The sequence below is a fragment of the Cyanistes caeruleus genome, chromosome 21 (assembly GCF_971803275.1).
Source record: "Cyanistes caeruleus chromosome 21, bCyaCae1.hap1.1, whole genome shotgun sequence".
Lineage (NCBI taxonomy): Eukaryota > Metazoa > Chordata > Aves > Passeriformes > Paridae > Cyanistes > Cyanistes caeruleus.
This window is the reverse complement of record NC_141721.1, coordinates 2,630,913-2,657,527: the sequence shown is the minus strand read 5'-3', so window position 1 is coordinate 2,657,527 and position 26,615 is coordinate 2,630,913. Positions and strand designations below refer to the sequence as shown.

The 26,615-nt window shown below is 42.5% G+C and overlaps 2 protein-coding genes across 6 annotated transcripts in view; one reads left to right on the top strand and one right to left on the bottom strand.

The window, feature by feature from the left end:
- Positions 1-1,533: 1,533 nt before the first annotated feature.
- On the bottom strand, positions 1,534-26,451 carry UBE2G1 (ubiquitin conjugating enzyme E2 G1). Of its 4 annotated transcripts, none has more exons than XM_086858949.1 (6): positions 26,121-26,451; positions 11,984-12,086; positions 9,310-9,407; positions 8,090-8,268; positions 4,812-4,935; positions 1,534-2,717 (listed from the first exon to the last, which is right to left on the bottom strand). In XM_086858949.1, the coding sequence occupies exons 1-5, from the start codon at positions 26,164-26,166 to the stop codon at positions 4,849-4,851; spliced, it is 513 nt and encodes a 170-aa protein (XP_086715075.1). In that variant the 5' UTR covers positions 26,167-26,451; the 3' UTR covers positions 1,534-2,717; positions 4,812-4,848. The 4 variants fall into 4 exon arrangements, with proteins under 4 accessions (XP_086715075.1, XP_023794868.2, XP_086715076.1 ...); XM_023939100.2 differs by lacking the exon at positions 26,121-26,451 and adding an exon at positions 24,910-25,192; XM_086858950.1 differs by lacking the exon at positions 4,812-4,935 and having other exon boundaries at positions 26,121-26,432.
- The window catches only part of SPNS3 (SPNS lysolipid transporter 3, sphingosine-1-phosphate (putative)), a 37,129-nt gene continuing 35,204 nt past the window's right edge, over positions 24,691-26,615 (top strand). Inside the window, exon 1 of one of the 2 annotated variants that reach the window (XM_086858937.1) lies at positions 24,691-24,823. The gene's annotated coding sequence lies outside the window, so the exon portion shown is untranslated. Of the gene's footprint in view, positions 24,824-26,002; positions 26,117-26,615 lie in introns of those variants that run through there. The other variant, XM_086858935.1, reaches the window with a different exon arrangement.

Sequence of the window (26,615 nt, the reverse complement as noted above, 5' to 3'; positions counted from 1 at the left end):
TTTACATCAAGGGAACTGTAATCTCCTCTAAGGATTTGCCTGGCAGGAACCTGTTGTATGACAGTCTCTCTCAACCCCAAGCAGCTTCTGATTTGGTTCAAATCACTCATGCTGCTTCTGAAGGGACTCGAGTTGCTGCTCTGTGTGCAGTGATGGCACTGCACCAAGAGCAGTGCACCAGATGGTACAGACACAGTGGAGTCCACCCCACACCGGCTTACCAAAGCCCAAAATACTCTTCTAATCACTTCAGAATTCATGTGCTCTGCTTATTGATCATCCAGTTCCAGCATGTGTTTTCAGGCATTGCAGCAGAAGGAATTCTAGAGTGACAGCTGACAGTCCTGAGTTTTAGAGATCTTCTCTGGTGCAGCATGGAGAAATAGAAAAAAGGATTAAGATGGCCACACTGGTTAGACATTCATTAGTATTTGGTGCTTTTTCTCTTCCCCCAGTGACACAGTGATATCTAGAATGCAGGGCAAACCACAATGGGGCAAAATTCAGCTCAAACCCTCAGCCAGGATAAGAAACCCCTGGAGAACCTACAGTGTTAACTGAGCAGCCAGGATGCCAACAACCTGCATGAACCAAACCAGACACAAAGCCTTGCTACAAGGCTTTGTGAGGAATGCTGGTTTCCTTCCTTGTTCACCAAGAATCCTCATACTACTTGTCAATACTGCAGTTCCTCAATGGTGTTCCCATCTGGTTTTATCACTAACAGCTTCCACCAGTGCCCCTTTCAGTGTGGGGCAGGAACAAAGAAAGAGCCAAATGTGATCACAGAAAAGTGAAATGGGCCACTTCCTTGCCTGCCCAGGGCTTCCTACAGCCTGGACATTTGGCACCAGACCCTGAGATGCCTCTTTCATTCAGTCACTGGGCATTAGCCATACCTGCAGCTTGTAGATGTTAACAGTATCCCATAGTAACGCTCCTCCCTGGGGAGTATCTGGGTCAGGTGGGATCACAAACCATCTGGGTAAGCTGAATATATATCTGAATTTACAAAAAGGGGAATAAGCAGTGCTGCAGTATTCCCAGTTCTTCCATACCACTGAAGCAAGACAAACATTTCCGAGCCTGCCCCCTAAAGAACAAACAAGCAGCATATGCATGTTGCACAGCAACATAAAATGAAGTGCAGCCAGCAAATCAGGACTGAAGGCTTCTTAAAAGCTGACTCTTTAACACTGGCACTCTTCATTTATTAGTGGGTTATGCTGTGCTGTGGAAAGAAAAGAGTTGAGTAGTTTCAGGTTCTTCTATAAAGTTTCTTTGGTCAAAGGCTCAAAAACTCTTGCAAGCAGATACTCTGAGATTAGTATTTGGTCACTAGAGAGCCAAAGATTATTACAATAGGGGTAAAGTTGTGTTTTGTTTGCTTTTGCATTATTCAAGATGAAGACACAGCATATGTCCAATTCCTCAGGTGTTTGCTAGTGTTGTGTTGTTGATGATGCTCAGCTGTGTTCCAGCTACAGGTACTCTTCCTACTGCAATACTCAAGACAGCCAGTTTGACACATTATTATTGGAAAAAATTATATTTTGGAAGAACTCACTACAGAAGGTGACAGAATTCCAAAAATCAAATTACATGAAAATATACATCGCCATTTTCTTTGTACATTAGGTGAGGAAAACTCTGAAGTAGAAGGCAAAGCAGTTGAAGGACCACAGAAGAGAGTAAAGGAGGGAAACTATTTTTGATACCAAACCCAGAAGTTAGTCATTTGAAAGCCTACAGATGTGCATGCTTGAACTCAACCTTGAGAAAAAACAAGCCTCCCCCACACACACCCCACCCCACAAACAGGCAATGAAAAAGGCAAACCAAAAATTTCACCCATAAAAAGCAGCTCATTCCTATCTTGGACTAACTTAGTCAACCAAACTTCCAGGTGAAAGCACTCAAGTCCCTGGAAGTTAAAAATCCTTCAGGCTGCTCAAGGGTGCTCCATGGCCAGTTTTATTGCTATACCAAATTCAAGAAGAATGAATAATTGGGTTTAAAAAAGGGGTGGGAAGAAATAAAAGCACCTTTGAGACTACAAAGGTCATCATAAAAGAAGACACAAGTAATTGATAGCAAATCCTTTCAGGGTTTAATTAGGAAAATTTTAAGTTCTGATGGGGGAAATAAAAGGGATCACATTTCAAAAAAAAAAAAAAAAGATACTAAACTTTAATAAGCAAGAAATTTTAATTAAGCCTTGGTGGGTCAAAGGAAAATTAAAGTGGGAGGAAAAAAAAACAAAACCAAAAAAACCAACTTAGTATCCTAATTGGTTTTGACATGCTTCACAAGTTGCTGTTTGTTTTTTTTTTTAACTCAGGAAACAATGAATAGGGAGAGAAAAAACCTGCTAAAATCTTTAGAATTTACACAATTCTATCCCTAACTACAGACAGCATTATTTGGTACAATGTGTATTTGTGGATGTACATGAACAGTATATATATTATCCGGATCATGTTGTGCTATGTACACATCTTTACAATTTTTCCTGAAGGTTAAAGCAGTTCATTAGATTTCAAAATGCGTAATCATCTTGTGTTGGCACTTGTTAGGCTCTTGTCAGCATTGATAACTGGCATGTTTTATTGCAGCCCAGTTCCAGCCAGTGTTTGCCAACTTGTAACAACAGAAGTCCAGCAAAAGGTGGGTAGAGTGCAGGAAAAAAAACAGTGCCATGTTTCTCAATTGGAGACCTGCAAAGAAATCACAGGTGTTAAAATAAAACCCCTCTTCATCCTTAATTCTTTTCAAGATGTTAATTAGTTTTTTAAGCTGAAGATGATAATTATTACTTGTTCAAGAGCTTCACATACCTCCAAACAGAAGATGGATAAATCCAAACTCATCACCTGAGAAAGACTGGAGTTAGCTGAGCACACTGTATATTATCCAAGCTCAATTATCAGACTTTCTGGCTCCTGTAACTTGCTTGTCGAGTGTACAGTGTGTAAAGCTTTGATTATTCACACAGAGGGCTAAACATCTCAGATTTATCACTGAAAAGTCTGTGCATTACTTACTGTGAACGGTAGGTACAAATGGCACAGCAGTGCTTAGCAAACACTGACACCACAGCCCCTGTCACACTGGGCTGGTTTGAAACCAGCTGTGGCCCCTTCTCATCCAATTCCCTGCCCATGGCTCACTTGGGAGGAGTCACCAGACTTAGAAAAGCTCTCCCCTTCCAAAAAAGCAACACAGCCAATTACTTAAAATATTTGTCAAGAGCATTGTTTCACTATAGCTAAGTTCAACATGGCAACAGAGCTGAGGTTAGTTAAGGATACTCTGGAGTGTTACTCATAGTTACTCCCTTTCTCCAAGACAGGAAAAAAAAAGTCAGCTGCATTAACAATTCTTGCACTCCAGTTATAGGCAGTTGTACAAGACTTTCTGTTCCTTTGCTTAGTCTTTTGATCAATATTAAGCATTTTTCATGCTTAATCCGTGCTGAAGAAAGTTCCTTTCAATCAAAACATCTCTGCAAAGAGAGACTGCAGAACGAATTTGTCACAGATGGAGCCCTCCCCCAACCCTCCCAGTTTAGAAAAGGGTAAGAAAGGAACTCTCTCCTGCACAACTGTGATTAAAAAAATTACCCAGCAGTAGAACATAGTAAGCTGCTCTGGTTGAGTCAGTACAACCCCTCTGAACGACATACAGTGCCATATTTCTGTCCCTGTGAATTATATATGGTGTAGATAACCAGTAAATAAGGATTTGGGGTTTGCCAGCCAAATGGGTCAGAGCAGTTTATTTGCCAAACCAATCATTAAGAAAAGGCACCTTCAACATGAAGTTCTGTTTTGCTCTGAAAAGTGAGAGTGGGAAATTATTATCTCATGGAGGAAGTTTTTCCTTGGCATACCCAAGATAAAGTGACCAAAGGCCATGGATTTAAGGGCCATGCTTTAATACAGAGCTTGCTATGAGAAGTTATTTAAAAAAAAAAAAAAGTCCCAGTAAAACTGAGATGGGATTGTGTAAATTAGAGTAAGTATCTTGAGTCAGAAGCTCTTTAACAGGGTGGCAAAAAATGCAAATATCACGTCAGCTACTCTCAGGTCAAAACTTGTCCAAGCTCTCAGATACGCCACAGTTCAGTTTCCAAGCAGAACACAACTGTTTTTAAGAAGCTATTCCCAAGCCTTCCTCATTAAAGATGTTTTTTGGGCTGCTGAAGAGAACACCACCTTTCTTGGTATTATTGATGGGTAATATCTCAATTTGATGCTTTCTGCTGTGCCAGAATTTCTGTTAAAATTCCCACAGATACATGAAGCAAACCCTTCTCAGTGGCTCCTATCAACCTTACTGAAGTCTCATTTAACTCCTATGTGCAACATGCCACCAACATCTGCAAGATAATCTGCAACTCCTGAGATAACAAAGACTTTTAAGATGCTTTTAAGACTTCTAATAAGTGTTCTTCACAATAATGAATATCAAGGAATTATCACCCCCTTCTATTACAGCTCCAGTAACCTCTAAGCGCCATTAATAAAGCGGGATGAATTCTGATAAAGAGAAGTTCAACTTCTGAACAGCATAAAACAAAAGAATACAAGAGAAGTTCCCCAATTTTGGCAGAACAGGCTGTCAAGTGCACTTAACTGCTTTTAGTCTTTAATACTGCATACAGCCGAAGAGCTCCACTGAGATCATGCAGCTGAGAAGAAAGGTTTGGGGGTTTCTTTTTCTTTTGAGGGGGAGAAAAATAGTTCAGCAACACTTAAGCAGGAAATCCTCAGCTCAGGTAACTGACTTGTCTTGAGAAGGATACTTACCCTGAAAAAAGTGAAGCTACTAGCTGCTGAATAAGTGTCACTCAAAAGCAGTTTCTTGGCTTTTTCTTACACAGCGGGCAACTTTTCTTTTAAATTCTCCATTTCTGTCTTCTCTCCATTCTTTCTGTAATTGAATAGACAGCTTTCAGATGTCAGTCCTACAACAAGGAGTTGTACAAGCTCTAGGAAGACTCTTGGTGTTTATGTTTTCAGACATTAGCCATCTAGTCAACACCTAAATTTGCTTACAATCATTGAGCTACTCACTGAAAACCTGTGATATTCAGGACTTTTGAAAGTTTGCTCTGGGTTTCTGTGCCAGCCACTCACAAGACAGAGAGGATGTAATTTTCCCCTTGGATTTTAGGCATGCTCCAAGACTAACCTGGTGGCTTACCAGTAATTCACACTGTCTATGCTAAAATCTATTTGCATTAGCCTGCAAAGTAGCAGCAAACTCAACTTGTAGACCACAAGCTGTTATGTGTTAGAGACAGTGTCTTTAACTGCAATGGTGAAAAAGGTACACAGGTACTGTGAAGCCAGCAGTTACTCAGATTTTTAAGACAGTTTCAGCTCCCTTCAATCTAATCAGGACACTCCAGGACAGAAATACAGAAGTCACAGTATCCAGAAGAGGCACAGCAGTGTCCTTCAAAAGCAAACACCTCCTAGTCAGATATGGCTGTAAGATATTGGCTCTGTGAGAAAGACCTTAGGAGAATACTCAGCTCACCTACAGGTCTCTGTGACAGGGATCTGATTTCAGAGTTGCAGAGATGAAGAGCCAAGATAAAGATGAGCAGGAAGACAGGTAAGAGGGAAGTCTGAACCCAGAGATGCACACACATCAAGGTATCACAAAAACCTACATGAGAAAGTGCAGCCAGGTTTGTTTTGTGCCAGGCTCACAACAAGCTCAGATGGAAGCACAGGAGCATCAGGTGTGATTAAGACTGATGTGCTGGGTACTGCCTTCCAGTCAGAAGTGGTGGGGAAAATACAAAGAACCCCTTATTTCATGAAGTTCTATAGTTCTTAGTTTCTGATACAATAGATTCTTACTGCAGGGGTGAGGGAAGGGGTTAAAAACCCCAACACTGTTTCACCTGATGCAATCTAGCATACACCACCTTTTCACCCCCACTTGGAGTGAAGGCTGTAGTACGTTTGAGTGATAAATGGCATATCCTAACATTCATCACCTCCAAGCTCACTTAAACAATCAGCACATTGGAGAGCCCAGCATATCATAACTTTCATATGAAAGCACAAATAAGGGTACTAATTAGTTTGTTCTTTTTCAGCAATTCATGCAGCAAACATTTGGTTCCTTGGATTGGGACACAGGACAGCTTACACAAGATGGCTTAAGGCCAAGAAAAGCACTGAATTTGTGCCCTCTGAGCTTCAGAGCCTTAGATTTTGTTTCTACTTTTTGTGTCTGTAGTTCTATGAATTGTTCAGATTTGAATAGCAAGCAAAGTTTCCAATTTGACAGCTGAATCTCCAAAAATGTATTTTTAGGTCATGAACTGTTCTATTTGCTTTTCAAAATATCTGTTCAGGTTCTTGATCCTCATTTTTCTCCCACTCCAAAAGACAGTACTCCAACATGCACAGTTCATTTTTCCTGAAAGCAGATATATCCCCTGCTCCTATAATCCTGTGAACTGCCTGTAACACCTTATTCACTAGACTCACTTAAAAGCGAAACTAATGACAGCAAAGTATCTCATAGTAACTGCCAAATTTTATTGCTGTGATAAACACAGGAGCTGCTGATCCTTCATTGCCCTGATGAGTATGTTTTTTGCTAATATGAAGAGATCTACAATCCAGCAGGAGATGCCAACTGCTCAAGCAGCAATCCAAAAGTTCCTTGAAACATGTAATGCCACAGTCAGAAAAATAGTTTCTAGCATCCAAAGTGATGCCTCACTACTATCTTCACAGTCAAATCTGGATTTTTTTGTTCTTTCATGCTGGGCTAGAAAAAGCTGTTTTCATTTTTGACCTTTACTCTAAGGCAAGTTCATTTTGTGTATAACTTTCCTAAGGAAAAACCAAAAAAATAAAAAACCCACTCCTGAAGTAGTTGTCAGAGTAGGGCACAATACAAAAAGTTTGATGTCAGGAAGGTGACAAGCACAGCTAAAAGCATGTGCTTTCTCCAGGGTTAGGCCAGCTATATTCAACACACATGAGTTTGTGAAGTGAGGAATTCTATCTGCACTTCTAACATTTCATTAATAACTTGCTCCTCCCAGTGCTCTCAGCAGGAAATGTCCACATTTCCCAGGTGTCTGTTTCCACCAGTAACATGACACATAAAGGGGAGGTCCAACACTTTAAGGTTAAATGAGGAAATCATCCACTACAACTTTCTGTTTGTTTTCTGTTTTCTTCCCATTAAATTTGTTCCACATGAGTCTCTTCCCATGATGATTTTTCAGCAGAGCTCAACCAACTACTTTTGAAAATACAACATAGCAGATCAAAGGCTCCAGGAAACTACTAAATTCCCACCCACCCTGGGAAGATATAGCTTGGCTGACAGAGCAGGTTAACATTCCTTTACAAAACTCTGCATCTCACAATTGCCATCTCCCTTCCTCACTCCCACAGTTTAAAGAGCTAGAACTTGTCTTTTGTGAAAGGACAACACTCAGTGCAATTTAAGAGCACATCAGTGTTGCCAAATGAGCAGGGCCTGAAGTCTGTCCCCCGATGCCCTTCCAGAACTGACTTTTTTCTCTCCCTACCACAAACATTTCCTCAGCCTCACTGTTATATTCTGCTCCAAACACAGCTCTTCTAGAGAGCTGATGGCACACAGCACAGGCCATGCTCCAGAACACTATGCTACATCAAACACTTGCATCTCACCCCTGCAGATTCACCCTGGTCTTTGTAAATCAGACCATTTTTCCTCACTCTTGAGCCAGTCAGTCTAGCCTGGGACAACCCTCTCTGTTGAGCTGAAGGTCAGATGCTCAGTGAAACCTTTGAGTACCTTCTCAGAGCACAGATCTACACAGTCAAGCATACTGCTCTAATCCATGGGACAGGAAGACTGTTCTAGAGAAGTGAAAGAAACTTCCCAATGCTAATTAGTAGTTCTGTCTGACAACATCACTGCTTTTCCCAACACAGTGGTAGTCTTAGCCTGTGATAGAAAAGGTTCTTCCCAAAGTTACTGTTTGCTAAACTAGAAACAGAACTCCATTGCAAGGTTTCTGCATTGAAGACAATTGGCAGACCAAGGAAAGTCTTACCGCTGCGTCAACATTAGCAGGAGAATCACCATTGGGATCTGCCAGCATAGAAATAACACTAATCATTATAGTTTCCACTGTGTGAATGGGAAGCCAGCGTTCCTCAGGTTTTTCATAGCCATATTTGTCTTCTCCAGGCTCATGAAGAATTGAAATGCAGACATCACCGTTCTTGTCAACTACAAAATAGAACAAGGCATATTTCAGTCATGAACAACATGCTGGCATTTCTTCAGGACAGTCATGGAATTGTTCATCTTCATTCCAGCTAGTCTGAAACACGCTAGTGAAGACACTTTATAAAGAAGGAAAGTAATTAACTATTGCAGAACTTAAACTGTAATAAACAAGGCTTGCTGGAAGTCTGAGTGCCTGGACTCCTGACAGAGAGGGCACATGGGGAGGAAGGACTCAGTTTAACATCATGCTGCAACTCTCAAGACTATTTATTTAGACAGCCTTCCACTACAGCTTTTTCTGTTAAGTTCAGCAAACTCGAGACTTTTTTCCACAGCAACAGCATCAGCTGGATATTACTGAAACATACTGAAATGATTCAAACTGCTGGAATTAGAAAGTGCCTGACAAGTACTCTGATATTTCCAGAGCTGAAACTGACACAGCATTAAAATATTCCCTGTCCTTTTGATGGGAGCACTGTCTCCTCCCACCTTTTAATATCTACAGTTTCTGAAATTGAAGAATACTTCTCTTTCTCAGTAAAACAGTCTTCCATTTTGTTTTACCTTCCCATCCAATCTCCATCAGTCCACAGGTAAATGAGACATTATGAGAAGTCTCCTTCAGAGGGACATAAAGATTTCTTTTCATGCTTCACTAGATGAGGACAACCTTGGGCCTTCTACACTGAACTGCCAAGTCAGCAACAGCACGATGAAATATTTGAATGTATAACAAAAGGCAGTCAAGTTCCTCCTCAGACTAGAATTTTTCATTTAGGAAAAAAATTAAGGAAAAAAAATACCTGAACAATTACCAAGAATGAAAGAACCTACTCTGAATAGCTTCTGAAAATACTTTAAGAGTATTTTATGCCCTCAGAGCAGCACTATTAAAAACTGTTATTACTTCTCTATTAAGTGAGGATGGCAAAGTAAAAGAGTTTCATATTTCTGACACGAACAGAAACATATCTATTTGTCTTCACTACATTTTAGCTCTGAGCTGCAAAAAGAAATTGAAACTTTGACATTTCTTACCATTCGGATGCCAGATTTCTGTGATGAATTTCATTTTTGGCGGCCTCAGTGGGTAGTCTTTTGGAAAAGTAAGATGAGCCTTGAAAACACCACCTTCACTGGGGAATCAAAAATATCTTAGTAGAGTTTCTTGTAAGCTTAAGCTGAAGATTGGAACTTACTGATGTTCTAAGTTTACACCTCACACAACTTAACATCATGTTGGTAATTAACAGCATCAACACTTCCATATGCAATGTAAAGAGTTTCTACATTGAGAAGATCCTTTCACAAGATACTGCCAGTTCCCCAACATGATCTTTTTTAGAACTAAGATGATGTTCCAGAGGGGAAAAACCATGGGGGTGGGGGGAAAAAAAAATAAAAAAGCTGCCAAGGAATTTACCATCTGGAATCACAACTTACTTTTTTTTTCCTCTCAGTACAGTTATTAACAGGAAAAAAAAAAAGGTATTGCCAATAACTTCCTTTCTCGAGTCCAGCCTAGCAGACACCCAATTTATTCTGTTAGAGACCTCAGTCCTAATTTTGTGGTCTCAGTCTGCAGCAGTGAGCCCCAGGGAAAAACTGCAGAAAGCTCTGGCTCTGTCTAAAGCATTAAACATAAGAAGACTTCCAATGCCACCTTTTCAACACTAAGCTGAAGTGACTCAGGCATGACAGTGAGGTGTTCTGCATTAGTTACCCACTCAACTGGAAAACAATAATAAACAAGAGACATTCAGGTTTTATGTGGAGCTACAGGCCAGGAATAGTGCCTTTTGAAAAATGTGAAGGCCTGTGCTAGATGGAAAGGTTTACAGCTGGAATACTTTGCTAATGTCAATAATATAACATTTGTCCTGCTACTGTCATTTGTTCTAAGAGAAGGTTGTAGCAAAAGTTGGAATTGCAAAGGCAAAACAAAAAGTGGAACATAAATCTCACACTGGCTACTGAGAAAAATAACATGTTTTACCACCACTAACCAAAGGGGTGCAGTTCCAGCAAGTCTCTCAAAAAAAAAAAACCCAAACCCAAAGAAACAAACAAAAAAATCCCAAGAAGCACTGCCTTTAAGTAACTTGGCTCTTTGAAGCAGCTGAGGGCATCTGAACCCACGGAATTTATTTTTCATAAGTTTTAGAAAAGGCAGGCAGCTTCCAAAGAATCCTTCATCCCAGGAGAGGTAAGAATTCAAGAAACATTATTTTAACATCCATAATGTCAAGACAAAGGAGAGTTAGATTGCATTTGCTGATAGCCCCAAACCAGTCGAACCCTTTCTTTCAAACTGAAAAAAAAAGTCCTTTTCCTTTTTAAAGAAGCAGATCCTAAAGCTACTAGGCTGTAGGGCATCCCTGGTTGCCCCATATCAACTGCATACAATAGAGGTTTTAAAGTGGATATATGTTAGATATCAGTTAATGAAATACAGCTGTCAATTAAGGGAGATCAATGCCATTTTTAGCAATATTCCTGATAAAAGGGTTTCTGTCTGTAGAGTAATGCACTAAGGCTAAAGTCTTTTCAAGTAAACTCAGAAGAAATAAAGCTGGACCAGGAATGAGACTGATGTTTGAAAATTGTTCAAGCTAAACTATTATATATAACTGTCCTTATCAAACAGCCAGGGAATAAGGATTCAGTGTAATAGTATCCTGAAAAACAGCAACTGGAGACAGTTGTTTCCTTACCAAAGAAACCACTCTCTGAAGAGAGTTTCTTACCAAAAAGCACCAAAAAAAGCTCAGAACCCTATAAATGTGGAGTTAAAAAAACCACCATCACAACTTTTAATGCCAAAGATGGCAATCAATTAGAAGCAGCATTTCTTTATTGACAGTATTTATAAGATAGCCATGAGAATATAACAGAACCACAAGACTGTTCAGAAAAGGTCAACAGAAGTTGGAGAAACCATCTCATGCAAGACACGAGAACCACAGTGCAGTGAGCTTGTGGAAAAGCCAAGCAATTTGATTACTGGGTTTAAATACTTATTCCAAGTCTGCTGACAGACATACACAACTTCATGCTGCAACCAAAACTGACCTCAAGTAAATGTCACTAGGCTTTTCGTACCAGTAGTTCACAGCAACAGCTTAATGAAGAGAACAGAGTTCACCTCCAGGAGTACACTTTAAACTGACCTCTCCTGGGCACAGAATCCGTTCCCAGAAACTGGAGTAGATGACCACCCCAAAGTGCTCCAGGATCCATTTGGAAGTTCTCCCATCTCAAACTGACAGGATTTGAAGCTAATTCTATGGACTGCTGCAGTTTCCTCCAACTGCATCCTGCCTGAATTGAGTATTTTCCCACCATCACAAGCATGAAGTTGTAATGGTTTAACATAGCACTATCAGCTGAACTACAGCCTCCCAGCAGCAACAGCAAACAGTGCATTTTATCTGCCTTACATGTGAAAGAAAACAAAAGCTGCCTCTAAGGGTACCTATTCTCTTTCTTTTCCATACAAGTACAAAGAGGTCAGTGTTGCCTTTTCCCATGGGAGCAAAACAGTTTAGAACTTCTACACAGCAAATCCAGCTACTTACACGTATTCTGCAAGCAACAGAAGAGCATTGCCTAATTGAGCACAAAAGTTTTGGTTAGCTTCTATTCACTAGGAGCAAACTAGAACTAGTAAATCCAAATTCACTTAAGTTTCTGTATAAGTATCAGTACTTACTATAGTGTATCTGGAGGACCAATAATAAGGACTTCCCATCGATAAAGATCATTGTCATCTATTAAGCCCGCTGAAAAGCCTTCCACTGGATTTTTGTTGAGCTCTGTGTAGGAAAAAGAATTTAAGAGTAACTTTAGGTGTCTATAACACACATTGCTGGTTTTGCTCCTGTGTCCAGAGATGACCAGAAAACCCCGTGACATTTGGCGCTTGCTCGTGGACTGACAGCCTGAGTGAGTACCCTCAGCTCCCCCACCACAAGCACTTCTGCCAGAGCTGGGACCATGTCTGACCCTAAAACATCAGAACAACATATAACTATGGGACACGATTTTCTAAACTAGATACCAACAGGTGTTTAAGTCAGGAAACAGGCTTTCTAATAATAAAAAAAGCTTTACAAGAACCCCAAGGAGCCATCTTAAACTAAAGTCTTTAACTCTAGAAAACGTTAACAGAAGACCTAAGTCACACTTTTTATTTAAAAGTAACATTCTACTTTGTTTAATTTTTTTTTTCCAGAATCTGAAAGCACTTGAGACTTGTGCCAGTAAATTCTGGAGATAATGATTTATTATATTTTGAACTAGTACAAGAGACATAGAAGATAAGTTGCTATGCTGCTCAGGAATGGGGTTGTGTGTTGTTATTTCTTCTTTTTGCTTCACAGTTTTTTCCATCAGTGATAAGCAATAGAGCATTCTAAGTGTATAGGCTACTACAGTTACTGCCAGACAGAGGCTTCTCTGGAAATAGCCATACTCAAGTCACAGCTAACTCTAGACTCTACTGAACTTCTGTTTTCAGCCTGCTACAGGCAAAAAAACCCTATGATTTGGAACTAAACGCTTCAAATAAGTTTTGCCTATAAACCAGTGGTGGGGGTAGGAAAGTGAGAACATTTATTAACTGACACCTTCATTAAATGCCATATTTATGCCAAATTCAAATTCTTCATCCAGTATTTCCAACAGTAGAAAGTCCTGACAGATCTTGGGTACTTAGGATATAGGAATGGGGAAAGAAGTTACTTGTTCAACCAGTCAGTAATTCCCAGATGAAATTAAGAATGGTAGTTATTGTGGAAAAAAAAAAAACCAAACCAAAACAAAAAACCAACCATACTTATTTTATAACTTGTCAGACACTGCAGTCCTCATTATTCTGTTCCATAATACAATTTGTCTACACATTCCCACTTTACAAACCTAAAAGCCATAAGACTTAAGTTCAGAGGGCCTTATATATGCCCTCAGGTACATGCAGAGGAACTTCAAGTGAGAACCTTGTACCTTTCTGGAGAAAAAGCTGCCATTAAGTCCCAAGTGATTTGCCCATAAGCTTGCAGTCACTCGTGGCCAGTTAAGTTCTGAACTATTTAAAGTGTGGCTGAAAAAAAGGGAAGAAGAATCCATTCAAGCCCTACACAGAGGAGTCTAAGTTCACACTGGGAAAACAAAGTGCTCAGCTCAAGTGAAGGACCAAGGTCCTGAAGAGGGAAACAGCAGGATCAACAACTTGTCACTAAGAATTTAGTCAAACTTATCCACAAAGATGACACTGAAAGGGGTTTTCCTAGGAGCTGCTCAGAAGGGTGTAATCAGGAGGTGAGGTCAGCCATCCAGTCCCCAAGGTGCAGGACAAAGATTTGGGTACTGAGCCCAACCATGTTTTTTTCAGACAGTGCTTGAAAGAGAAGACAAAATCACAGGCTCTCTAACTAAGATGCAAACCTCAAACCCAAAAGCTACAGCATGGCCATGCCTCCTCTAAGTAAATCAGTTTTCAGACACTGGCATCTATGAAACTTCGTGGAAAGAGAGGCACAAGCTTGAGTAACTTAATCTTAGCTGAAAGGGCAGATAGCCTAGGTGAGCATGTCACATTAAAAGAGAGCTTCACCAGTCCCTTACACTACCTCCTTAATACAAACATTTCTTTGGGATGGTCTATTAAATGTTCCACCACATCAGTACTTAAATATGACCTGCTTTTTCATGCAGGATTACATTTAAAAAATTGTCTACTGCTTGTGAAAAAAGCCATCTCTGCTCAGGACATTTGCATCACCCTTTCAGATATTATTAGTACTGTAATACAGAATGCCCACCGTAGTAACTACAGAAGTCAGACTGCAAATACTAGGTTTGACTATCTCACCGAAAGCTTTCAAACTTGAATTTAAGCCTGTGAAACACAAGTCCCATCATTTCTGCATTTCCACAGTGAAAAAAGGACTTGTGCCAAGTTCTGTGTAGAACATCTGTAAATTGTATGAAAGGGACAATCATTAACAAAAATCTTCAGTTAAAGCAGTTAAAGAAGTTTATTTAGTATATGCTGCCTGTAAAGCAAATGAGTACATTACTACTTTTACAGGAGGTGGCATCAGTATCAGCTTGTGAAAAGCTTATTTTCCTTCCATGACAGCAGTACTGAAGCACAGCTCAAACAGCTGCTGATTGCAGAAATACTCTGAGGAAAAACAGTGAATATAAGCTCATACACCTTCTCCACAAGAGGTATGCCAAGAATTACCAACAGCAATTTAAAAATGAGCTTTTCCATCCAGATTATTTATGCTAAACTAAACAACATGGCTGGCAGGCAGACAAAAAAGGAAGTCTCAGGAAAGTTCTGCACTGAGACATGAAAAGCATCATCCTTGGCTACTTTACCATGGATAGCCAATAGCTGCTACTCATTAAAACCTGCCAACACCAAGGCCCAAGGTTTGTTTGTCTTTGTTATTTTTCCCTGGATATAGTCAGTGCTGTGTATCAGGCAAGTTAACCAGTAGTACCACCTGTCTATTGCCTCTCTCTTCACTAGTTGAGCCTCACACAGTAGTGAAATCCATGCACCAAAATCCCAAAGGAATAGCAACGCAGGCAGGGCACGAAAGGAACACACACACACACTGCTGCCAGGCCGGTGTCACTGCCCACCGAGCGAGTGACACTGACGCTGCACCCAGAGCAGGGACACCTGCTCCCTGTGCCCGTCAGTCCCCACCAACCACAGCATTTAACTGCTTGCAGCCTGAACAGGAGCTTCCCAAGACAAACAGGTGGATAAAGCAAAGGATTCCATTCTCTTTTCCAGACATGGAGAGGGGAACAAGTTCTTAGTGCAGGTCCTCTACAAAGCCCTGCTGAAGGACTGCCCTGAAAGTCCTGGAAAAGCAGAGAAGCCAGACACACCTATGAAGAATTGGATCCTTCCACATAATTTTTCCAACGGCTTTACTTTGAGATTTCTTGTTCAGCTAAAGATATGCAATACTTTTTAAACATAAATGAGTACATTAACATATTTCCATTATGCCCATGCCTAACTAAATGCCGGTTACTTGCAACTACTATATATTACAGTCTGTGGTTTAGCATTTCTGACAATATTTTTTGCATTTATGATTATTCAAAAAAAATAAAATAAAACAAACCACAAAACATTCTTACACACAGTCTAGAAGCAGTTTCAGGTAGAGCCTTTTGCAGACCAAGCAGCAGCTGACAGCCAAAGCAGCACACACCTGGACAGCTGCCAAGCAGCAACATACTTGGAACAGAATCCAGTGTCTGCTTATAAATTAGACATTCAGTTCCTTTAATCCCAGTACTGAACCTGGGATTAAATCCAATACCTGATTTGGGAGGTGAGGAAGACTAAAGGCCCATAATCCAACAGCGTTGTTTAAATCCAGAACAGATTTTAAAGCCCCATGGCTCCATTTCCACATGATCTGCCACACAACACAGTCTGTCCCTTTAGCTCTTACTAAAGCAGAACTAAGTTACCATTGCCTTAAACTTGAGCCAATACAGTACCATGGGCTGCACTTCCAGTTTCAGTGTTTAGTTTACATCAAGCTACTGATGTTCCCACACTCCCTGAAACTGCCTTTATATAAGCCAAGAGACTTCACCAATCCCAGAGCAAAACAGCATCAACAAAAATGACTAAGCAGAAGGAGCCCCATAGCTCCATGGAACAGCTATGTACGGCATTCAAACTTTTCAGCCTGACGTCTAACCCAGCCAGCCACTGAATATGAACTCTTTGAGTATTTTAAGCTCCATTACAAAGCTTTCAAATATATGAGCTCCTACATTTTTTTTTCATAGCAGCCCTCTTTTTATATATATATATATATATATATATATATACACAAGGTGTTTGAGTTTTGTGCAGCCAGTGGATAGAGTACAATACAAAAATAAGACTAGGGAGCCCAAGTCCTGGTTAAGGCTTCTGGATAAACCACCTAGCTGCCTTACACAACTCTCAGAGAAGCAGGCCCTATCAGCACTTTCTATCTGCTGCACCTCAGACTTGTGCTGTCTTTGTTGCTTTTTGTGAGGTTCAGCACTAGTCCAGCAGCTTCTAACAACTGTTCACACTGAAAATCCTCATTCTAGACTCTCCTCCTTCTCTACCCCACACTGTGATTTCCATATAGTCCTATTACTTCACTGAGGTCAGTTACCATTTCCAAAACTTTGTTACCTGCAGCACCCAGCTGTACATCTCTGATCCTAGAGAACTAGGGCTGAGATTATGATAAAGTAACATGATCTCTTTGTGGAGATGTATTCCCCAAGCTTTCCATTTTACCTGCTTTCATCATGTTCTGTCTTGCTCCACAAGCTCATCCAAGAAGCTCAGACAAAACGTAGCACAAAATATGCACACACTCCTGATAGCCACTGAGGGAGTGACAAATAGACAACACTTAAGACAGAACAGATTAAGCCTCTGAAGGACACTTAAATTATTTTGAAGGGAGACTAAAGCCATAAAGACATACCTGTCTTAAGCAGAGATTCTACCAGCCATTTCAGTAGAAGGTTTAGGTTTGATTTTAGCCTGGCAACTAATTTCCAGTGCCCCAACATCTCTCTTTCTTAGTAAGGGCAGCATTTCAGACTTCTACAAAACAAATTCTCTGAGCTCAGAAAATTTGTAAGAAGGGTTGCACAATTAACAGGCAAGCCACATCTCAGTGTGGTGCTACACACCTTTGTGTACTGCTTCACTCACCATCTCCTCAGCTATACCTGTGAAGTCTTCCTTAGATTTGCACAGCGAAGTAGATTTTGAAAGGACAGAGGACAAGGCTGTAGGTTTCTTGTTTGATTTTTGGTTTTATTCCTAGTCAAATTCCTAGCCATTGCCACAGTTCAGCTTTGCAAACAAGTGGAGAACAGCATTAGCCCAAAGTTCCCAAAACTGCTGCTACAGTTATGAGGATTAAGGTACCAGAAAAACTTGAGTAAATAGAGATTAGAATTATTTTATGGGTAAATTATCACATTATTCTAGAATTACTCCAAAAATTGCATTTCTTGATTCTGTATATTCTGTAGCTCCATGGTAATAGGAGCCATAGCATACCTGGAGACAGACAACTGGAAGTCCAGGTTGGTTATTTAGTGGAAAACTGAGTTTTAACACACCAACCAGGAGCTTGCAGGTCTTTGGTACTGCCTTGGTTCTTAAGAATTTCCCATAATCCCTTAAGCCCATGGAGGTGGACATCAGCAGACACTGCTAATGTTCCTTTAGATTTCTTTCTCACAGGTCTCAAAACCAGCTCTTAGCTTTAACTAGAGCACAGACACCCAGCAACTGATCTAACCTGGCAACCCAGTTTACCCAGCCCAGTCTGTTCCTGTGCACCATTTCACCTGAGAGTCCTGAAAACGGGCAAGAACAGTCACAACTTATTTTGAGCCATTTCCTTTCTGCAGCACTCTTCATACATGCACCCTTCTGCATACACACTCAAACCAGCCCTTTTCCAACATCCCACATTATAGAAGGAAGGTCTGCTTCCCCCTCCCCTCAATGTATTTGTCATTAAGCAAATATCTAAACTCAGTAACTTAAGTTTCTGCAGAACACATTGTACCTACTAAACCACAAACCTTTTCTTTCAAAACGTGGCGTTCAACTTACTTTCCTGTCTGAATCACTGGAAATACAAAACATACTCATCTGAGGAAACCTTTGAATGCCATAGTAATGTTCGAAATTTTGAAAGTTATGCTTCCAGAATTAAGTTTCTCAGCAGTAAATTCAGAATATATGTTCAAATTATCATCAGTCATGTAATTTTGGTAGAAACCAAGATAAAATGTTTCCTGGACAATCTTCTTTGACTAGACTGCTAGAAGCATGCTGTGTATCCTATCAGACCAGAATCCAGAGAGGTACACCACCTGAGAGAGTTAAAATGGAGGTTGAATAAAGTCTGTTAAAACCATTCCCAGTAAGTTCTGAATTTTGAAGGGAATATTATGAGGAAGGAATAAACAATGACAGTTAAAGGAATTGGAAGAACCCTGATTCAGAAACCCACATGTAAAAGGAAGCAATTATGTTACCAGGGAATATTCAGTGCTTTGCCCATAGTGTCAACTGCAACACCAAGCCACATTCATCTGTCACACTCAGTTAACAGAAATGCCACCTCCACTTTGTCCTCCATGACTGGTGCCTGTTTCCACTCTTCAGAGTTAGACAGGTATTCAACAGGTATCTGCATCTATCTGTATTTGAGATGGTCACCCTCAGCAGCATTCAAGAGATCTTATCAGGGTAAGTAGTTTCTGAGACACCATAATTAACTCATCCCAAAGCAGGTGTCAGAAACAGGTCAGGTGAATCACACTCTACACACACTTACTTCTCTCACCTACAAGGGAGACTACAAGTTTCAGATGCCTTCTGTACACATCTGCTGGAATTTGGCAAGACAGGTGTCTTCCTAGGCGCCATTAATGTAGCTGAGTTTACCACGGACAGAGGTTGATTAACTTCTTAAAAGCTATTTAACAACAGACTAAAGCTAAGAAGAAAAAAAAAAAATCCATCCAACTATCTTCTGAGCAGTCAGATACACATAAATCATGAAACAGCACTGCTGCACAGAGCTGAGGATGTTCTAGGATGTGTGTGGTTCATACACAAAACCAGACCACCACTAGAAATCCACTGAAAAGTCTCTATGGCCTACCTATGCCACAGGGAAACATCTGAGGGAGATGTTAACATCTAAGTTGTTGTGCAAGTCAAGGATAATCTTCCAGCTTGTTTTCTCTCCTGCTCATAATATGAATAACAGGTTTGCATATCCTAACTTGAGCCACATTGTTATTTAGAATTGTTCTAAGACATTCCTTTAAATGACTCTTGACAGCACCATCTTCCAGATCAGCAACAAATGCCAGCCAGCTAAAAAAACAGCCAGCTTGACCTATGAGGTGTATGATGACAGCACAGAAATATATTTCCCTTAACAATCCACAAACAGAGAGACTGTATGTGAAAATGTTTACAGAGGATTTCTACCAAGAAGTCTTTATTATTATTACTCTAAACCTGTGCAAAAAACTGCTAACATTTCCGTCCAGGAGAGCAGTTATTTTTGTGGAACACCATTTCAATTAGATTGCTATACTTAGTGTTCTTACAGGGACTGGATATCTGATCTCTGCTCCAGCTGATATGCCTTGGACTTGAGAGTAGGAAAGAAAAGCAAGCATGAACATTGACACTTGCAGGGTGGCCTAAAGCTCAAGCCTATTAGAGACTGTAAGTGAAAGATCTCATCAAGACCAGACACTGACAGATATGCACACAGCACTCAAGCACAGAGTAGGTGCAGCTTGGTGAGAGTAAAGGCCTGCATGTGAAATGTTGCCCTGATTCTGTTCCCATACATTGGAACAAAAAGTGGACAGGAGAGTTTCAGGAGCCACATGCCCTCTTCCTCACACAAGCCACCTGCTCTCCTTTTTCCAGGCACCCAAGCCTGCACACTCATTTTAGTATTTGGTTAGTTCTTGCTTTCAGAACAGCAGCCACCTTTCAGATCAGTTCCACTTCATTTGAAACCCATCTCTATGCTGGGAACAAACTGTTGTATTTTACATCAAAACAGAGGCTGATTAAACACACTACAGGAAGAAAAATTAGCAGAATGCCTACTTGAGGCAAACAAGTTTCATCTACAAAGGTCACTTATTTTCAAACTGTTTAACACAGAGCTTTGGGGGAACAAAAATACAACTTGTACAAACCACAGAAAGGGTAGAGTAATTTTATAGTAGTTGAATTTGCCCATATTGTTTCAAGTCTGTCTTGCATTAAAAAGAAATCACAACAATATACAGAAAAGTCAAGGCAGAATCAGCTGTAATTACATGTGGCTTCATCTGAAGACCATTCACTCTACTTGATTTATCCGTATCAGTTTCTCTTAAATATATACATATATAGCAAATCAATAAATCCTTTGCAGCTCTGCAGCAAATAACTACAATAATGAAGTTGGAATCAGTATCAATGACAATTTAGTTGGTTGCCCATGATTTAACATCTCCAAATGAAGCTCTTACCAATGAAGCAGAAATTCTGATGGAAGTATTTTCTCAAATGGTATTAATTTTGCTCCTTATTTCAGAGGATCTCCAGCAATGTTTTCCCATTCCACTATTCTCAAACAAAACAGGAATAAATCACTCCTGCCAGATCCAGATATGCCTTTACTTTGGTATAACTTACAATGCCTTGTTTGGGGGGGGGAGGAGAGAAGGAAAGAACTCAGAGTTCACGATAAGTTTGCTTCTTTCCCTGAAAGATTAGTAAACTGACCTAGGCAGAGCCAAGGCAGTGACTCCTTGGTGAGGCAGGTTCTTGCTTCATCCTGTTTAAGCAAGTGGTTGAGTCATCAAACCTTTCCATTCTGTAGTTTAGCTAAACCTCACTTTCCAAAACTGTCAGCATCCCTGAAATTTTGCTGGTGGCTGCTGTTATAAATATTCTTTTCTTTGAAGATGCAAAGTTCAGATTATTTCTGCCAGAGAAGCATTTGGAAAACTAACACGCAGCAGGCAAAGTTTGCCATTAGGCACATTTATCATGTTATTTACAGTGCAACAGAAATTCAGGCTGCTTGTGCTGTTGTAGTGACTGGAGTCTGAGCAAGGCCTGTATTTTTGCAATGATATTGTCTAGAAAGTCAGCTTGAGAAAGGGAGCTTTGATAATTCTGTCAGCACAACCTCACATGAAACAGGATTATCTCATCTGCTGTAACAGCACCCTATGTTGCCAGGGGGTTAAGGTGACTGCTACACACATGCTGTACCTAAGTACCCCAAAAAGCATCAGACCAAAAAAAAAAGGATGGTTATCTAAAAACATGCAAGAGTCTTCTTAAAAAATATGCAGGGGTGTTTATAATTTTAGGACCACTTAAAATGCTAAGTTTTACATGTGCAGGACCTTGGAATTCTAATTATTTGGGATAATACAGAATATTTCTGTCCATATGAACAGACCTTCACAAAGGAGTTAACAGGTAATCTAGTACCAAATTAATACTTCACATCAGTGCCACTGAAATGATTATCTTATAGACAAACTTACTGTAAGCCAGTGGTCAACAAAAAGGTTTCTTATGCATCAGCCACCCCAGAGATACACATCTCAGCTTTGATATATAAAGTGATCTTCACTCTGCAATTCCCTCTCCATTCACCAGTCAAATAGATTTTTTAAAAAGTCCTAATTGCCAAAAATTCAACTAGCTCAACATTACACAGCAAGATTCTTCCACAGAAGAAAGTAAAAACTGTTCAACTGTCACATTCTGCTGTGAAATAAAGCTGTATACACTTTAAACTGAAATAATGTCATGTTTCTCACGTTTAAGAAAACCATTAGTGTGGCTTTTTCCTGTGTCCTAAATTGGAGATTATTTACAACCCAGCTCAACTTCAGCCAACAAAGGCATGGTTATTCCCATTTCCAATGCTCCATGTTTATGTTAAAGAGAACTTGCACTTCTAGTTCCACTGTGCACCACTGATTTAACTGCACCCTCTCTATGTGATTTTGCTGGTTGAACTAGACAAGTCTGCCTAGTCTGAAGTATCTGTGTCAGCAAGAATTTGGCAGAAAGATTAAATAAAAGTATTCAGAGACATACCTCAATCTGTAAAACCTTTGGGCCTGACAGCTCTGGCTCTGGAGACTGGAAGAGAAGCTTTACACCCTGTTGTCTGCATCTCTTTTTAAAGAACACAAAGTTTTGGGGCTGTAAAAAGAACAGTTTATCCTCCACCAGCTCCCCTGGAGTGAACTCTGCTTCACCAATCTACATGCTTTCCATAGATTTTTTTTTTTTTTTTTTTTAAGTTCAGGGGCACTTTCTTTTTCTTTTACTTTTTCCTGCATCCTGCCTGGAAGAAGTGGACAAGGCACGGCCTCTATTTCACATTGTTATCAACCCACAAAGCACCCCTCTCCTCAAAAAAGAACAAATACCTTTGAATTTTAAGATATTTCCAGAAGCTGCTACAGCTTACAATTAAGTTGATTTGAGAGGGAATAGCATTTAATTTTACAGATGTCCATAGATATCTGATCCACCCGCTCTAGTTAGACTACACTTTTTAAATGGCTTTGCTATTAAGAGATCCCAACTCACCACTTCCTTCAGACCTAAAAACCCCCAAAAAACTCAAGACCATAAAAACTACTGAAGTTCTTACTACCTTGAATTGTTCTTGTGCCTAATGGGGACAAGCACATGTCAATATAATAACAGCTACTACGTTTAATCCCTGGGGATCCAGCTCAGTATTTCATTTGCAAAGGCACTGTGAAGCCACATAGAATTTGGCAGATTAAAAAATAACCCACGTGTAACTTGAAGTTATATTTTGTGACTGTCATTGAACGTCCCTTCTCTCTGAGCACTATCAGCATCCAGAACACGCAACTGAAGTGCACAAGCATGTTGTACATGGTGCTGTGGTACCGGCTCCCTGCTCAAATTACAAGCCAGCTTGCTTTCAATAGTCTGTATTCATATACTCATTGGAGCAACTTCGCGTTATGTTGTCAAGCCTTGCTCTGGTTGGTAAGACCCGCTGTTTTACATCTCACTGACAACCAACAGCCTCATCAGTTGACCTACACTTTGACAAAGTACTCAGGAATTAAAACAGCTCATTAGAGTGCTCCAGCTAGACACCTTTCCCCATAATTAAGAACCAAAGCATAGGTAGGACCAAACAGGTAACCACTCTGAGAACTATTGTTTAACATTCCTCCCTCCTCCTGCCATTGTTTTTTCTTTTGGACATTGAAAAGAGATATCCAGGGTCTCAGCATTTAAGAATTTTTACAATCCTCAACTGCTCCATTGTACAGGTTTCAGATTCTTGCTTCAACCTCCCTTCTTTTCTGGATGTCTTGCTTCAACTTTAGCTCTCTTGTCATTACTGAAGCACAAGTGAATGATCTAAAGCCATATAAACTAGCTTAAATCACATAACTAATATCAACTGTCTGTTTTACTGTCCTCCAAAACCCAACCACCAGGTAACAACCCCATGACTCACCACACTTGATATAGGCAAAAACTGCATGGAGCAGAGACTGAATAGCAGTCCCACCAGGGCAAATACCACCAGAGTAGTGACTTTTGGTTTGAGGTAGAAGAAACAGTGTGGGTAATCACAAAGGGACACGTTGGAGCAGGTGAGACTTGGAAGAAAGTCAGCAGTAGGGAAGATCATGAAGCTCAGCCTCTGCCCTACAACTTCAAACAGTATGACACCAGAAAAAACAGTGTCAGTCCAGTGCCAGCTCAGTTCAGATGTCACACAGAAAATAGTTTCTTCCATATGTGATAACTTTCTCAGGTCAGTTATTCCATGTAGGACTTTTGAAGAGTTCAAGACTCTCCTTCAATGCTCACCATACTTCATTCACAAAGGCACTTTTAATATGGTTTCAATTTCTTTTAGCGCATCTAAAGGGATACCAAAGGTATTGATATTACTTTAAACACAACCTCCCACAATAGCTGCATGGTGCAAGAAAATGGCTGCACTCAGTACAGCTGAATCAGTCATCGGGGCAACTAGAAAAGCTCACCAGTTTTTACCAGTACACATAAAGCCTTCAGATAAGAATGGACAGAAAGTTAAACAGAAGATAACCCCTAGATCTAGTAGTCTACAGATGTAATTACATATCCAACCAGTCTGTGCCTACACAGTGTCTTAAGACCTCACAAGATTAAAAAAAAAAATACACCACAGAAGCTGAATACTTCCTATCAAGAGACTTCAACTGAAAGTCCAACTTTCTTTTGGGGAGCACCGTTAGTAGATTAAAAGAGAAATTCCAGACAGCTGAACAACAATTCTAGGTTACCAAAAGCTTTTTTTATCAAGTCAGAAAGCAACTATTCTACGCTATTGTTTCCTTTAAGGGATCATATATAAGGGAGAGAAGCTTCACATCACATCCAGTCTGGAGCTCCTGCAGTAAGCCCATACCGAGGCGTTATTACCTTATCTAAATGTGCAGATCACTGAGTGTCACTAATAACTTCAGCAGTTACCAGGGCATTAACAGGTGCATGCTGATGTTCAGAACTAAGGCCACAGTATGAGATTTTTAGCCACGGTATGTGATCATTATTATTCTTTTTTAAAAGAGCCTCATCTTAAAAGGGTAAAACATTCTTTGATAGTAGTTAACGATATTTAAGTTTCTCAAACTGATCATCAACCAAACCCAGAAAACAGTGCTGGAGATGCACAAACACACCATCCAGCTTGCTATACCCGGTTATGCAACCTCATCTCCTTACTGCTAACAATGCTGCTTTCCACCCTTAGGCTTCCAACGACATTAACTGAAGTTTCGGGCCAAAATCCTCCTCCGGGAATTCCTGTGCCACCCAGTGACCCTGTCCCTTTGTATGGCTACTCGGCCAACTCCAGCCAGCGCTGTAACTGCCCGAGTTTAGGTACACCTGGCGCACATTTCCTTAAGGGGGTACGAAGCAATTTTTACATAAGGAAAGAAAAAGGCGACCCGATTCTCCCACGGTACCGTGCAGACCCCCGCTCTCCCTCGAGTAGATCCCCGTATCCCGGCTCAAAAGGCAGAGGATGCGGCGAACATGTGCAAGTGGGGGAGGGAGGAAGGGAGCGCTGCCGGCTCGTTTCCCTTTAAGTGTGGCAGCGCACACATGGAGCCGCATTGTGCGGCCCCGCGCATGCGGGGCCCCTCGGCGGGGCCGGGCCGGGCCAGCTCGGCCGCCCGCCCGGGGACAAAGGGAGGGGGCGCGGCGACACCGAGCCCGTCTGACACCCCGCTGCCCTCCGCCGCCGGCCCGGGCGCAGCACCCAGGCCGGGTCCGTCCCCGAGCCCGGTCCCCAACTCCTCCTCCCCCGCGCCCGTCCCGCCCTCTCGCCCCCGGCGGACCCCCCCGCCCCGGCCCTCCCGGCGGGTCCCCCCGCAGCGTTCCCACCCGCTCTCCCGCCGGCACCCACTGCTGCCCGGTTATCTCCCCCCCCGCCGGTGCCTGCGGAGCCCCCGCCGCTTCTCCTGACAACAAAGGGGCCAGCGGCCTCCCCCTCCTGGGCACGGGAGTTGAGTGGGAGCCGGCGAGGGGAGGCGGGACGAGGGTACCGCAGGTCCCCGCGGGAAGGGGTGCGAGTGCGGGGAGTCAGCCTGCGCCCGGCATGCCTCGTTCCGTGGGTGGGGGCACAGTCCTCCTTCCTCCCCTTCTTTCCGGCGCCTCAGAAACACCCCCGAACATCAGCCCGCACGCATCCCCCGCGCTGCGGGACGAGCTCCGGCTCGTTTCTCCCCCCCGCCCCAGGGAGACGGGACCGCAAGGGGAGGGGACGAGGAGTCCTCCAGGCTTGGTACCGGGGGGCTGGGGGGGCCGATGAGCGCGGCTGGTGCCACCCCGCACTCCCCCGACGAGACGGGGGCAGCCGAGGGGACGCTCCCCCACCGTGCCGGCCCCGCTCCCCTCCCCCGGCTCTCCTGGCAGCAATCGCCGGTCGGGCTCCCCCTCCCCCGCTCGGCCTAGTTCCCTCGGCTCCCGGCTGGGCACAGCACGGCGAGGGGGGGGCCGTAATCTCCCCTTCCCCCTCACACACACACGCACTCCTGCCCGCCCCCTCCCCGAGCCGGCGCCCCTTCCTTCCCCCGCTGCGGGCCGCGGCCCCTCCGAGGCCGCCCGGCCGCTGCTCCCCCGCGGCGGATCACCCGCTGCCCTCCCCTCCTTCCTCCGCCGCCGGCCCAGGTACCTGCTAGTTGTCTCCGCAGTAGCAAGGCGGACTGGAGCTCCGTCATTCTCCCCCGCTCTGCCCGGGGAGGGAGTCCCAGCGGCGGCGGGGACGGCGCGGCTCCTGGCGCTGCAAGAGGTGGCGGCGAGCGTCCCTCAGCCCGTCCGCTCCGCGCCCGCCGTGGGTCTGGCTCGGCGCCGGCCGCCACAGCACGCAGGGTCCCGGGCAGGGCAGCGCGGCCGTGGCTCCGAGCCGCCCTCCGCCTCCTGCTCCGAGCCCTCAGCGCCGCCACCTCCCGCTCCCCCCGCCAGGAATTTCACCGCACTCGGGCCCGCGCAGGCGCACCGGGGCCGGCCGCCGGCCCTTCCGCGCCGCCATCTTGAGAGCGGCTGAGGGGCGGGGAGCCGTGCTTGGCCGCCATGTTGGGAAGGTCCCTGCCTCCCCTCCCTATGTCAAGCTGGAGTTAGCGGGGAGGAAGGGCGCTCTTCATGAGGGGAATCTCCTCACGAAGGACAT

What these genes read in the sequence shown, in the direction of transcription:
- UBE2G1 (XM_023939100.2), bottom strand. Translation starts at nt 25,060, where the DNA reads ATGCGGCTCCATGTGTGCGCTGCCACACTTAAAGGGAAACGAGCCGGC. An exon ending in GGAGAGCGGGGGTCTGCACG is followed by an intron (nt 12,087 to 24,909) that starts GTACCGTGGGAG and finishes TTTCCTACACAG; the next exon opens with AGCTCAACAAAAATCCAGTG. An exon ending in AGAAATCTGGCATCCGAATG is followed by an intron (nt 8,269 to 9,309) that starts GTAAGAAATGTC and finishes TCTATTTTGTAG; the next exon opens with TTGACAAGAACGGTGATGTC.